This window comes from Mirounga angustirostris, unplaced genomic scaffold (genome assembly GCF_029215605.1).
Source record: "Mirounga angustirostris isolate CCGP_5_RB_7025 unplaced genomic scaffold, mMirAng1.0.hap1 SCAF_15, whole genome shotgun sequence".
Taxonomy (NCBI): domain Eukaryota; kingdom Metazoa; phylum Chordata; class Mammalia; order Carnivora; family Phocidae; genus Mirounga; species Mirounga angustirostris.
The window spans coordinates 84,455,689-84,469,816 of NW_026991723.1; the positions used below are offsets into that span (position 1 = coordinate 84,455,689).

Genomic DNA, 14,128 nt, shown 5'->3' on the forward strand with positions numbered 1-14,128 from the left:
TTACAGTTCACCTGTTAAGGCCTGGTGGTTTTTACTTAGTAACCTTGATTAAATGACATAAAAAATTTTTTTAAAAGATTTTTATTTATTTATTTCACAGAAAGGGAGAGAGAGAAAGAGAACAAGCAGGGGCAGCAGAGGGAGAGGGAGAAGCAGGCTCCCCGCTGAGCAAGGAGCCCAACGCAGAACTCGATCCCAGGAGCCTGGGATCATGTCCTGAGCCAAAGGCAGACGCTTAACCAACTGAGCCACCCAGGCACCCCTAAATGACGTTTTTTTTTGCACAGTGTTTTATAGGGCAGGCTTTGCAGCCACACAGATCAAGATTTGAATCCAAGGCCAGCACTTACTGGCTTTGTGGTCTTGTGTCACTTCCTTACCCTCTCTCATTCTGTTTCCTTGTTTAATAATAACCTGACCTAGACAGGACAGGGCTGTTGTAAGACTGAAATAAGATGAAATAAGGGGAGCACAGAGCACAATGTCCCACCCTGAGAGAGCTCAATAATGGCATCTGCCGTGACGATCACCACATTGATGACAGAGGCAATGGTGATGTTAATATAAACCTATGGAGAGGGATGGATATGAGAGAGCCCCTACTTGGTTTTCACCATTTTGTCACTGTTAACTTTACATGAATGTACACTCACCAAGAGTAAATTACATTTCCCTTGACTTTTTAATAATCAGTGCCTTAGAAAGAGCAAAGATGGATTCAGGTACTTAGGGAGGTTCTATTCTATTATCTGTGAAGGCACCAAACCACGTGACTGAGATTGCTGAGCGGAGACAAGGCAATATCCTACACAAGAAACTGGCAAAGGCACAAGAGATCTTGGAACATGTGCAATTAATTGACACTGTTTATTGGGGCTTGGAAACTAATCTAAAAGAATTTACACTTTAAATCAATGGTGACTGTCAATGAGCCTATGAGGGAATCCTCGCTAGGACCCTCTGGCTTTTACTGCAACTCATATTGATAATAAGAAAAAGAGAAACCTTCCAAGCAGAAGGTCAATCTAATCCAATCACTTAATGCAGAATTATGATACCAAATTTCCACATCACTGAATGACCATGGGTTTAGAGGTGTGTGCCATAAAATAGCTGCGGGTGTTAGACATTTAACAAGTTGTTTTATTCCTAATTGCTGGCATTTGCTTAACTGTTTTCTTAATTCTAATTTATGTTTTTATGTTCCAGTTTGCTTACATAGCCCATAGTTCCCAATTGCCTTTATTTGCTTAAGTGGTTTCTTTAATTTTATTTACATTTTTATATATGTTGCTTTGCTTACATAACTCATTGTTTTGGAGCGGGCTAGAAATAACCATAAATCCCCATTGCTAATTAGCTTCATCCTCATGACTGATTAGTCAAGATTATAAGCCTAGAAGGGCAGGAAGGTGGCCTGATAGTGAGTCACAGGATCAATGAATTTTAGAGCTGGAAGGAATTTAGAGCTTAAGGCATCTTTCAGATAGAGTTCTGTGGTTTTACATCTTCAGCATTAAAGAATTGCGAGAAAGACTGGCTGTTTGCTCTTGCTCCGTTATGCAAAAATGTAGAAGGATTTAGTGACAGCTTTGAAAAACAAGTTAAGAATAAAGAGAAAGGCCAATCAATGATGACTATGAGTAACCCATAATAGGGGCTTGAAAGAAGAATCAGAAACTTGACATATGAATGGGCTATAGAAGAGCAGGGAATATTAATGAACATGAGGGGGCTTCTTTGGAAGTAAGTAGAGTGGATTGTTTGGAACTCCCTCTCCAGCAGCTGTGCAGTTTGTAAAGATTTTAGCTTGCCTAACTGTAAGGTTAGCTATTAGCTTTGCAGTGGGGAGTATTTAAAAGTACACACAACATATGAAGGAAAGAACCTGGAACCGAGTAGCCTGCTTCATTCCAAGAATCCATCTGGCATGTAAAGAACTGCTTGTCCTACATTAAACCCTGCAGAGTAAGAGCCATTTTTCATATCTCATACCCCTATTTTTGGTTTCAAATAAGACAGCTTACTGTGTTTGGGGAAGGAATAAGACTTTTCAGAACCACCTAACCAAAGGACCCAACTAGAATGAGCTCTGTGAATCTCAAAGGGAGAAAACATGTTGAAGCTGTTTGGGAAATCAGGTTAAGAGAAAGCTCAAGCGTCCACAAGGGCCAGAAGTCTAGATCCCTAAATAATGTGAGCCTTTAGTCATTTGTAGACAGAGAACAATGGAAGAAAAGTATGAAAATCTGTGACTGGGGTCCCCAACATTAATTGACTCATGGTGATGGGGTAAGTTGATAAGTGAAATCCAGTCTGTCCTTAAGTAAACATTATCTTTGTGATAAAGAGCTCGTTTTTTGCAGCTTTGGTCCATCTGGAGGCGGCTAAAAGCAAACCCTGCCAAAGGAGTAATCCCTGGATTACCAAGAATTGCAGAGTGTGTGAAGTGTTGTAAGGCTTGAATCGGTCCTGGGTGTCAGGCCCTTTCCCTCCTCCCGGAGCCACGTCCCTGTGACACATTTTCTTATGCTCCCCTTTCAAGAGAAAGTGTACAGTACTCAGATCCGCTCAGAGCAGACATGAAGCATGCGGGACAACAGGCTCCCACCTTACCTGGTCACCTCTTGAGGGACAGCGCAAGGCCTGAGCGCTGGCGCCAACTCCAAGCAGCGCCCTCTCGGTTACTATGGTGATCCCGGGAGGGGCGGGGCCACCATCCACCGCTTCCCCGCCTCTGCCCAGGACATTTCGAACGCTCCAATTGGGACAACGCTTTCTTGCCTCTGTCCCGCCCCGTTCGGCTCCTAGCGCAATACGATTGGCCTGGGACGGGCAGCCGGAACCCCGAGGGTACCACCTCCTGACGGGAAGAGCGGGAAAATGTACCAGGCGCTGTCCTAGGCGTGAAGCTCGCGGCGCTGCGGGGAAGCACATGGGTGGCTTTGGAACGAGTTGCTCCGTGTCCCATACACAACTCCTCGCACCCATGACTGTTAACACTAGAGATCAGGCGCCGCGGTGCGGGCACAGCGTTTGCGGGTCGGGGTGGCCTGTCCCGCGGGCCGAGGACGCGACCAGGCGTGAGGATCCGGTGGCGCGCTCTTGAGCGCTGGGGATCAGAGGCCAGAGAGGGCCGGCCGCAACTCGGGGGCGGTGCCAGTGGCGGCGGCGGGAGGCGCAAAGCCCAATGAGCGCGCGCGCCGCCCTCGGGGGCGGAGCGTGCGGAGCGCTCCCCGCCCTCCCCCTCGCCCCCGCCCCTCCCCCCGGGCGCTGGGGCCGCAGTGAGTGAGTGGCACTGGCAGCTTGTCAATCCCTCAGCCGAGCGGCCTTCGAGCCCGGTCCGCGGCGGCTGCTGGCAGGGTGCGCGGCTCCGGCAGTGGCGGCGGCGACTTCTCCCGCCCCATCAGTCTGCTGTCCGCCCGGCGCGCACCCCGCCGGGGCCCTCCATCGGGCTCCGCGCCCCGCTGCGCCGGCCCGCCCGCTCCCAAACTTTCCTCCTCCATCCCCTTCGCTCCCCTCGGCCCGCCCGCCGGCCTCCTCCGCCGCCGCCGCCTGCCGCCGCCGCCTGCCGCCGCCGCTCCCTCCCCCGGGGCCGCCGGGGCTCGGATCCCGCCCGGCCGAGGCGGCGGCGGCGGCGGCGGCGGCCGAGGAAGACGAGTGCGCAGGCTGGCGCGGGGGGCGGCGGGCGTCCCGGCAACTCGGCGGGCGCTGAGGAGCAAGTTGCGCGGGGCCGCCCGGCGGGGCGCGCGGTGGCGCGGCGGCGGCGCGGCGGCCGCGTGAGGGCAGCGGGCGCCGCTGCCTCCGCCTCCGCCACCGCCGCGGAGCCCGGCGCTTCCGCCCGGCGCTTCTCCTGAGCCTCGGCGGCGGCGGAAGCCGGAGCCGGGCTCCCGTCTGCACCGCCTCAGCCGCGGGCCCGCCGGCCGGGCCGCCCCCTCCCCGCGCGGGCGGGGAGCGCGCGGCCGCCTCCCCCTCCCCCTCCCCCTCTTTCTTCTCCTCCCTCGTCGCCTCCGCCGCCGCTGCCGCCGCTGCCGCCGCCGCCGCCGCCGCCGCCTCAGCCTTCGCCTCAGCCGCCGCCGCCGCCCGCTCCCGCCCGCGCGCGGCGGGATGGACGATCAATCCAGGATGCTGCAGACTCTGGCCGGGGTGAACCTGGCCGGCCACTCGGTGCAGGGGGGCATGGCCCTGCCGCCTCCCCCGCACGGCCACGAAGGGGCGGACGGCGACGGCAGGAAGCAGGACATCGGCGACATCCTCCACCAGATCATGACCATCACCGACCAGAGCTTGGACGAGGCGCAAGCAAAGTTGGTGTCGTCTCATTAAGCATCTTTTGTGTGTGTGCGGGAGCCGGGCCCGCGGCCGAGTCGGGGCCCGGGGTGGCGCCCGGGGCAGGGGCCTCATCTCTGGGCAGGGAACTTTCTCCGCAAACCGGCCGCCTGCCAGGGCCTCGGGGGGACTTGCCCGCACCCCTCGACAAGGGCGGGAGTCGGCAAAGTTGCTCTCGGGGCACGGGACTGACTTGGTGCCACTAGGATTTTGTGGTTTTCTTGCCCTCCCCCGTCCGGCCCTCTCGCAGCCCGGCCCCCTCCCACGGATTCAAACCTCCCGCCTGGACCCTGTGCACGCCGCCCCGAGAGGGCCCCGGGCCGCACTTGCGGGAAGTGCAACTTTCTCCTCCGTCCCGGAGTCGCGGCGCCGGGCTCCACTTGGCCGCGGGACGACCTCGCCGTGCGGGCGGCCGCCCCAGCCGGGCGAGCGCGGGGTGATGGGCGGTTCCCTGGCGAGTCCGGGTGCGGGCGGCCAAGTTCTCGGGGAAGGGAGGGCCGCCTCGCAAACTTTGCCGAGCTGTCACCGCCCGCTGGCCGTAGTCGGCCGGTCGCCGGCGCCGCGCCCGCTCCCCCTGCGGAGGGCGGACGCGGGAGTCCCTCCGCGCCGTCCCCTCCCCCGGGTCGCCGTCGTCTGCCCCGCTATCTAGGCTCCCCGCGCGGGTTCGCGCCCTGCGGTCGCCGAGGCAGCTGCCTGCCGGGCAGATGGGTCGCGCCTGGTTCGGGCTGGATCTTTGGCCGCCGGAGCTTGCGGGCTGTCGCTAAGTAGTCAACTTGAGTTTCTGTTGACTTGCCATGGTTCCAAGGAGCCTTCCAAAATAGAGGGCCGGAATTAAATCTTGGGTCTAACTTAAAGGAAGGCGCCATATTATTCCATAGGTGATGCTAATACCTTTGTGTTTTGCTATTTGTTTTTTAGGAAACATGCCCTGAACTGTCACAGAATGAAACCCGCGCTCTTCAGCGTCCTGTGTGAGATCAAAGAGAAAACAGGTAAGAGGCTGCGCCCCGTAGTGGGCCTGGAGACCCCCGAGGTGGGGTCAGAGCTACTCCTTCCACTCTCCAGTTGAGAGCTGCTGCTTTTGGGCACCGCCATCTTTGATCATTCTCTCCTTCCCACCTCCTGGTCTTGAGAAAAAACTGCAATAAATCTGGAGTCGATTTCTCAATTCCGCTCCTGTATAAAAGGAAGTGTAGATGCGGACCGGGCTGGGTCGCTGTCCCCAGGCGGCCGACCCTGGCTGCAGGCAGGGAGGGGGCTCTGGAGCGCCGACCGCCCTCTCCCGCTCCTTTTCGCCTTGTTTGTATGTCAGTTTTTAAAAGGAGCAACGGGAGACTGGATGCCAGGGACCGAGTCCCCGGGAGAAGCATCGCCCGAACTTTGTTTTACTTAGACAGTCCTAAGCTTCAGCTCCACAGATCGAAGAATAGATGCAATTGAACAGACTCCAGTAGGATGTTTGAATTAGTGTTTTAGTCGGGAAGGCTACTTTTAAGGAGCAAGAAAGGGTAATGATGTGTTTAGGCATATACAATGTGTTACATCTATTACTACTTTCATTAAATTTTATGCTTGAAGTCATTACATTGTAAATATGTTTAGTATATTTTATAAAGTAGAAAAAGGTTCACATTAGCAGGTTAAACAATTTTTGAAGTGTTCAAAGCAGGGAACATATGAGAAGACAGGTTTTACAGAAGTGCTGGAATAAAAACTACAAAAACAGACAAATTTCTGGCAATTCATTTCAATTTAATTTTCTTGTTAGACTTTTTAAAATTAAAGGTATTTTAGCCTTGAGGTGATAGTAGGAACTCAAGTGGAATTAGAAATTTAATTTAGATGCTTTAATTCGGATTTGGCATTATCTGCCCTGTATATGGCAAAAAAAAAGTGCATTAAGCAAGCTTTACTGTTGATTTGTGTGTGTGTGTGTGTGTGTGTGTGTGTGTCTGTTAGCTATAAGGTATTATAAAGTTGCTGTTTTTTAAGTTGAGGCATAGAAGAGAGAGTTAAAGTCCAGGATATAACAATATCCAATATCCAAGTGATGCTGTTTAAAAGATTAAAAGTCATTGTGTTTAAATCGAGTGCACAAATGATAGCACACTGAATATACATGTTAGTTGGTAGGAGAATTGTCCTCCTTTTAAACATATTTTTCACTCTGCAATGCTATTCTGATTCTAAAAGTAATCAAGAGAAGATGATGGATTATTGCTACCTATTAAAATATATGCTAAAACCATAATTAACAGAAAATATTGAGATCCTTAAAGAGTAGTTTTCCTGCTTATCATTCACATAGTATTCATGGTTTGTAAATGTTGAGTGATTCTTTTAAAGATAGATTTTACATTTTGAAAACCATAGGCATTTTAAATTACTAACTTACTCTGTTGATTTTTAGCTATCTTTAGGAAGCATTGTGATTTAAAACGGTAGATAATTTTTATCTGACTATAAAATAAGACATCAAGCATTAAATCTTGAGGATTCTTAGTTTACAAGCCTAAAAGTGTACAATTTTCAGTAAATTATGTTGCTTAATGTCCAAGGATTTTCTTGCTATCAGGGCTCCACTTCAGTTTCTGCTGACAGCTAAGCACTGGGGTATTGACTATGTTGTGAATATTAAGATTGATTCAACTTACACGGCATTATATTACTAGGGAGGTGGGATTGATATTCTTCCCCTATCACCCCCATCTCGTTATTTGTATTTATTTATTTATTTTTTGCCTTTTTAAAGTTTTGGCCTAGCCAGCTTGAGAGCCAAACCCAGCAAACTGCTTTTCTTGTTTAGACATTTAGCAGCAGGCAGAATTCAATTAGGAGGCATAAGTCCTCTAGTTGCTTATTTGCACAAGACTTAGTTACACCATTCTGAAAGGAAAGTATAGTCAGCCTCATGTCAAAGGTGAGTTACAAAAAAGAAACAAGTCTTTTCAGAGTCTGGGATTACTGGCAGAGAGAGCTTTGCTAGGGCTCTTGCTATTTAAGAAGCAAGAGGTAGCTGACAAAGGAAATTTTTGTGTTTTGAAAATTGTTTCTGAGGCTTTCAGTGATAACTTGTAAATTAGATCCTCTTTTTATGTTTTGGCCAGCAGATTCAAGTTTGCACGTTATCTCTTTTGTAAAAAGCCAGCAGCCGACAAAGAGTAAAGGCGGCTGACTGGGCTGAGGCATCTTCCTGCCTGCCTCTCTAAGCTCGAGAGGGATGGGATTTAAGTACCAAATGATTGATGGGGGTGAAGCTCTTTCTCTCCTCTCCTTTCTCCCCTACTACCCATAGGTCCACCTCACCCTCCAAAACTAGTCTTAGAAGGAGACAGGGACACTGGACCTAGTATCCTTGATTTGAAATAAAACATCTGCGTAGACATTAGGGTTACCAAGGCAAAGAAAGCGGGGCAGCAAATTCCAGGCCTCCCCCCTTCTTCCTCACATCTGTTCCCACAGTTCTGCTTTGGAAACATCATGAACTAATAAAATAAGCATTGTAGAATATATGTGTATTGCATAATGATTTTTCTTTAGATCATTTTATTTAATCTAATAATAGAGTATCCAAAGATTAATTCTCTGCAACGTAGAGAAAGTTTACCTAGTCATTTGTAAGAGAAACCGGAACATTATATGATGACTCTATTCTGCATAATGGAGGGTAGGGGGTTGACTAGTGGGAAGGTGGGGGGGGGGGGGAAACTGTCATTTCAATGGATAATGTCATTTCAGTTGTGATTCTCCTAAAATAAGACAAAATCATTAAAAAAAAATTCTGTATCTATATATCTGCCAGTAGAGTTTGAGGTTTCTGATCAGGCAGTGAACATAGCCAGTTCTGATGCACATGAGGGATTTAGTTTGGAAAACATCTTTTTTCTCTCCTACCAAATATGAAAAGGTATTTTTCCTTTCTGACAGATAAATGCGTAATCTACCACAATTATATTATTTTCTTGTTCAGAGGTAGGGGAAGTATACTTTTACTATGAGGTGCTTGCCTTTTCTTGAAAATGTATTCTTTTGTAAAATCCATTGTACAATTATTTTTGAGTAGAAACGTCATCTCTAGTTGAGTTGTGATATTTATGCAGTTTGAAAGCAACTGAAGAGTTATAGGCTTTAAAATCAACATATTTCTCTATTTTAAACTAAGAAACCAGCGAGATAATTGTTGATATGTTAAGATTTTCCTCTTAATTACTTTTTAGTCATATTTTACCATCTATATCTTATTAAATATCCCTGATGCTCCGAGGTCTCCTCACCTACATACTTATTTTGGTGCATTCCCTCACATCTTTTTGGCCACCTTAATCTGATTGTTGAAGTACTTTTCTTTGTGAAATATTCCATCCTCGCAAATCTGCCTACTTTCCAAAGCCTTTAATTATGAGAGTTCAAATGAAGAAAATGGTTCTTTTTGAGAAATAAATGTATTTTTAAAAATTCTAATGAAAATCCATTTTCGTATATAATCTGAATCATATTGTGAAAAAACTGTTTTGTATTAAAAAAAATCAACACAACCTTTTCCTTTCTAAATGGTAGGTTAAAATACTCTATGTTGATAGCTGCCAACCAAACTCTGATTTATTGCCACCACAAACCCTAAATAGCGTTCATTTACTAGTAATGTCTAATGGCATACATGATGGTTTGCCAGATTTGTGGCCTTTGTGAGGCTTATAAGCAAGACTGACTTGGGAAGATCATAAAACTTAATGAACTTCTCTACTGCAGGAGGTGTCCGCAGGGGAAGAGAAAGGCCTGCTTGGCTGGTTGGGCTGGTTGAAGTATTTTTTATTTTAAGGAGAAGAAAATGACTATTAAAAATGCTTTACTTTTAAAGGACCCCCCCCACCCCCCCGAACAAGTCATAAGAATTTCAGATATCAAAACTGGATCAAGAATGTAGCTTGTTATGTGAGTTTTTATATGCATTTAGAATGTGATATATATGATTAAACCTTTTATCTTTAGTGATATCAGTATGACTAGGTTTCAGAGGGACAGAGCTGTGCTTTCAGTGAACCTCTATTTAATTCTGACCCTACAGGCTTAGAGACTCATTGGAGTCTTTTTTCTGTTTTCTTTTTTTTTTTTTATGCTTCAATATTAAAATTTGTTCTTTTTCTTTGTATAGTGCCATGTAATTCTTTAATTCCCAATGTATAAAAACCAAATATTCCATGAAGTGAAAATTTAACAGGAAAGATGAAAATTGTTATACATGAGACTAAGTGCTATTGTACATATTGCATGTATTCTTTTAAGTTGCTCTTGCAGTATTTCCAATATAATTATCATTTGTCCCAGACTTTTAAAAGCAAATGCTTCCGTTCCATACATAATTCATTTTTGTGTTTTAAATGAACTTACTTTCTAGCTTTTTAAAAACTTTTTATTATGGACAACTGGAAACGTAAAAAACACGTAGAGGGAAGAGAAACTTGAACCCCCATGAACTAATTGCCCACTTTCAGCAGCTAGCAACACTTGGCCAGTCTTGTTTTCTCTGTAACTCCCACCCTTTCAAAATTATTTTGAAGCAAATTTTAATGGACTTTTAACATTTTAAATTTCATATCTGTTTTAGACACATTATGTCTTGTTTACATTGGAAATATTAAATAACTAAACAGGAAAAAATATAAAGTCAGGATATCTTAGAAATGTCGTAAATTATATTGCTTTATCACAAATTTTTCCTTAAAGCAATTTAAGAATATTTTTATTGAATTTTTTTCTATTTTTGTAGATTTGTATAACTCACTGTAGCTTCTTAAGGAGGTATTGAAGGAGGATATAAAAGAGTGGTGTTTTGCTAACTTTCTTACTCTACCTCTCTTATCCTTTTAAGACAATACATGCAACATACTCATAGAAAATCTACAAAAAAATCCTCCTACCACCCTGGTTTAGAACTTCATGATCTACGGTATCAAGTATTATATTATCTTAAAAATATGAGGATATCTTAAAACCCTTTTTTTTTCCTTCCCAATAAAAATATATTGAACCTCTTGTCAGTACTGACTTGATCTGTGCAAGTAATTCTTTCATGCCTCAGTTTTAGTGGAGTTCATTTTATTACAGATTTATGTACTTTTGGTCTTTTGCTTGGGACTTTACTATGTTATTTTATTAATTTACATAATTTTATTCCAAATCAGAAGTATATTAATACAGTAGCAAAGGAAGCCCTGATTTGCCCTAAAGAGCTTAGTGTTTCATCAGCTTTCATAAAATATATCTGTGTACATCTTTCATACCATAATCCTTTCCCTTTTAATTAATTTCACTTGTACTTTTAGATTTCAGTTTATAAATTTTGTAAAAGGTTTCTTCCAAGACAGATTTAAGTTTAACATATTACTTGGAGTATTTACATTTTGATACTTTATGGTGGCATTATACAGGATGAAGTTCTGTTATATGAAGTATGGTCATAAAGAATTGAAACTGCATTTCATGAACCACACCCTAAATCAGTCACCACTTTATTTTATACTCATACCATTGAGGTATCTATTCAGAATAAATACTTAAAACATCAGCACAGACACATAAAATTAAATAAAGATTTTAGACTATTTTTCCTCTATTCAGGTACATGTGGACATCTTTAGGTATTTATTATTTCAATATTGACACTATGAGAATAATGTTTTATTTGTTTTCTCAGCAGGCTGGTGTTTTAGCCATTTATCAGTGTGATCAGCATGATTTAGGTAGTAACTGACTAACAAAGCTTGCACACCCCCCACCCCCTCATGTTGACCTTTTCAAGCATTTGCTCTACTTCAGTAGGCCATTTGAGTCTTTAAGTATGAAGAGGGTAAGTAATTTACATCACTATGTAGTGTAAGTTGGTCGAAGTTCTCAGACCTGGCTATCAGATTTTTTTACAAAGTTACAGAAGTTAATCAAACAAATTGCTATCACAACTAGGTGATAGTGTTGTTATATTTAGCAAATAAATTAATAAGCAATGCTTGACCGAGTCACTGAAAAAATAAAGCATCTTTTTATGCCTTCAGACACAGAACATGTTCAAATAAATTTCAGTAGTCTTCAAACTTAAGTCTAATTATTGCCTTTGTAGGTAGAATAGTAACCAGAATCTCTTCTTTATTATTTTTTATAGACGTATTCTGTAAATATAATATGTTTGTAGTTTTTGATGATAACGGTAGTTTGCTTTGGTACTACATTTGAGTGTATCTGTAGCAAAAAATGGTGTGATAGAATGTGTAAAGTTGAACTGGCATGGTTTTGTTTTTTTTTTCTTTTTTTAGACTTGACTACATGATAGTAGCTGATAGGACTGAAGACAATTAAAATTAATTATGGATAAAAATAATTGTTAAAAGTTTTGTACTTCTCTTTTTCCTTGAGTTTAACTGCTTTAAAAAAAGCTATTTTGAACAATAACTCTTTTTGTATGATCATATTAATGAGGACTTCGTATACAATGTAATCCTTTTAATGCTGATGATTCCTCACGATGTTTAAACCATTATTTGGGAGACTCAACATATGTTATGGCAAAATGATTTTTTTGTGTGTTTGTTTTGTTTTATGTGATACATCAGTTTTCACAGCACATTTCTTAGGCATCAGAGTCCAGCAGGTGGCTTTTTACATTAAAAAATTCATAAATTTTAAAATCCCATAAAATTTTATTTCAAATTCAAATTAACTAATTGAGAATGTCAACATTTCCACTGTCTCTATATTAACATTTATAATAGAACAAATGGTTGCATATAGAAATTATCTGCAACATAATCTAAATTAAGATTCTAAACAGGCATTACAGATGCTGGTAACTTTGGCAATTATCATTTTGTTTGGTGAACAGTACTAAAACAGTGTGCGGTAAAAGTGTTTAGAGAGAGAGGATAAATAAATTGAACAGTTTTGCAATGCAAAGTGGTTTGTGGTGTTTTTGAGGATTTCTTGGCTCTCTCTTAACTGCTATTGTGAGCCTGGAGCAGATTTCCCCATTGCTAATGCCCTAGAAGTATTAATTCACTTTGATATGCTAATTAGAGGGCATTATGCAAGAAATGAGATTAAGTGGCAGCATGAAGCCATTTGCCTGTCAGTAAATTGAGAGCTTTAGCATCAGGAGGAGCTTTGTTTTTTTTTTTTTTTTTTTAGTTTCTCTTGGTTTTGCATATAAATAAAATTGATTGAAAGGTCTAGAGAAGCTTCTAGAACATTGCTTTATTTTTTTCCCCCTCTTATGATTACTGAAACATGGTGTTACAGAATTTTTCTGAATATTAATTGACCTAATTGGAGATACAAATAGGAAGTTTTTATTGTACTCTCTTATATGAAAGCATACTAAGAATTATGTGTCGTCTAGTCTTTTTTTTCTAAAGCCTAATTTCAGCAACATGGCTAGTAAACTGTTATCACCTCTTTTCAGAGTGTAAACTTGTGTGTGTTTGTGCAGTAATGTCTTCACTAAACTGAACTTCACAAGAATATTTTCTTCACTAGGGAAAGAAGGAATAAGTTGTTGACTTGGGCATCAGGAAACTATATTAAATGAGCATTAAGACTGTGACTTCAATACCTAAAAGCAGGAACAATTAGAATTAGTGGTTATACTCTGCACTTTACACACCTGTGGAATTTACATTTCAGCATATGTGTGTTGTATAAGATCACTGCATTTTTTGATTTTCATGTTGAAGATTGAGTTTCATACTTGACTCTGATTTCGCTGACTGTGGTGGTTTAAGCCAGACCTTTGATTTTTCTCTCTGTAAAGCTCCTATGTGATTTTCTGTATTTTGTGGGGGAAATGCATGAGTGAATACGCGGATCGGAGTGGTGGCCTGGGAGGAGGACAGAACTTTTCTGGGCCCGTGAAGAATTTAAGATTTCCTCAAACATGGAACTTTTTTTTTTTTTTTTTTTTTTTTTTTTTTTACCTCTTCTAAACCACTGCTAGAGGTAGAATTGCAAAACCCTGCCCTTAACTGCTACCAGGCTGGGGTTAGATAGGAGAGAGTTTGGATAAAGCATTTATATTGAGGCTTGGTTCTAGTGTCTGAATTCTACCACTGTGGCTGTGACTTTAGACCTAGTAAAACCATAACTTCTCTTCAGAGCCATATGGATTATTTAGTCACCACAGCTGCCATGCATACACACTACCAAGGCTGGCATCTCCTCTGTGTGCATGTGTGGTGCCTGTTAATGTTAATAGGAGTTAGGAATGTGCACACAGAGAGGGCAATGAGAGTCTCTCCTGAGACAAAAGTCCCGATTACATTTCTCAGTAAAGAGGACTTAGTGTACCTGCATATTAGCTGGTCTTCTAAATGAAATAACTTGCTTACTTTAAATTCTCATTCCCTTCTCAGACTCCCTGAACTAGTTAAATCAATGAATCCTCATTAGTCTATGATTACTCGCAAAATTTCATTTAAAGTGTATGAAGTTATTTTTTGATTGAAATGGGAACAAAAAGCTTTTGAAATTGCATATTATTATTTTTTAAATAAAAGGATTTTACAGGCTTTCAAATGTACAAAAGCCTTGCATATAGGAATTTATAGAGAAATTATCGAGAGGGACTCCTGAAATACTTGATTGGCATTTGATGGGGGGAAATCACTGTATTTAAAAGAATTTTATAAGTGAAATGGCAAGCTTATATGTGATATTATGTAGAAACCTTTACTATCTTAGTGTCCTCAAATGAAGAGGAATTGACTTAGGTGGTCTCATAAGTTTCTTTCTCCCCCCACACTTCTTTCAAAAAAAA

General features: G+C 42.9%; 1 protein-coding gene across 4 annotated transcripts in view; it reads left to right on the forward strand.

Moving 5' to 3' along the window:
* The first annotated feature begins 3,905 nt into the window (after positions 1 to 3,905).
* The window catches only part of PBX3 (PBX homeobox 3), a 214,088-nt gene continuing 203,865 nt past the window's right edge, over positions 3,906 to 14,128 (forward strand). For 2 of the 4 annotated variants that reach the window (XM_064580050.1, XM_064580053.1), the window contains exons 1-2: positions 3,906 to 4,307; positions 5,248 to 5,321. In XM_064580050.1, the coding sequence (XP_064436120.1) occupies positions 4,108 to 4,307; positions 5,248 to 5,321 (274 nt within the window). In that variant the 5' untranslated portion in view covers positions 3,906 to 4,107. The other 2 variants (XM_064580052.1, XM_064580051.1) reach the window with 2 other exon arrangements.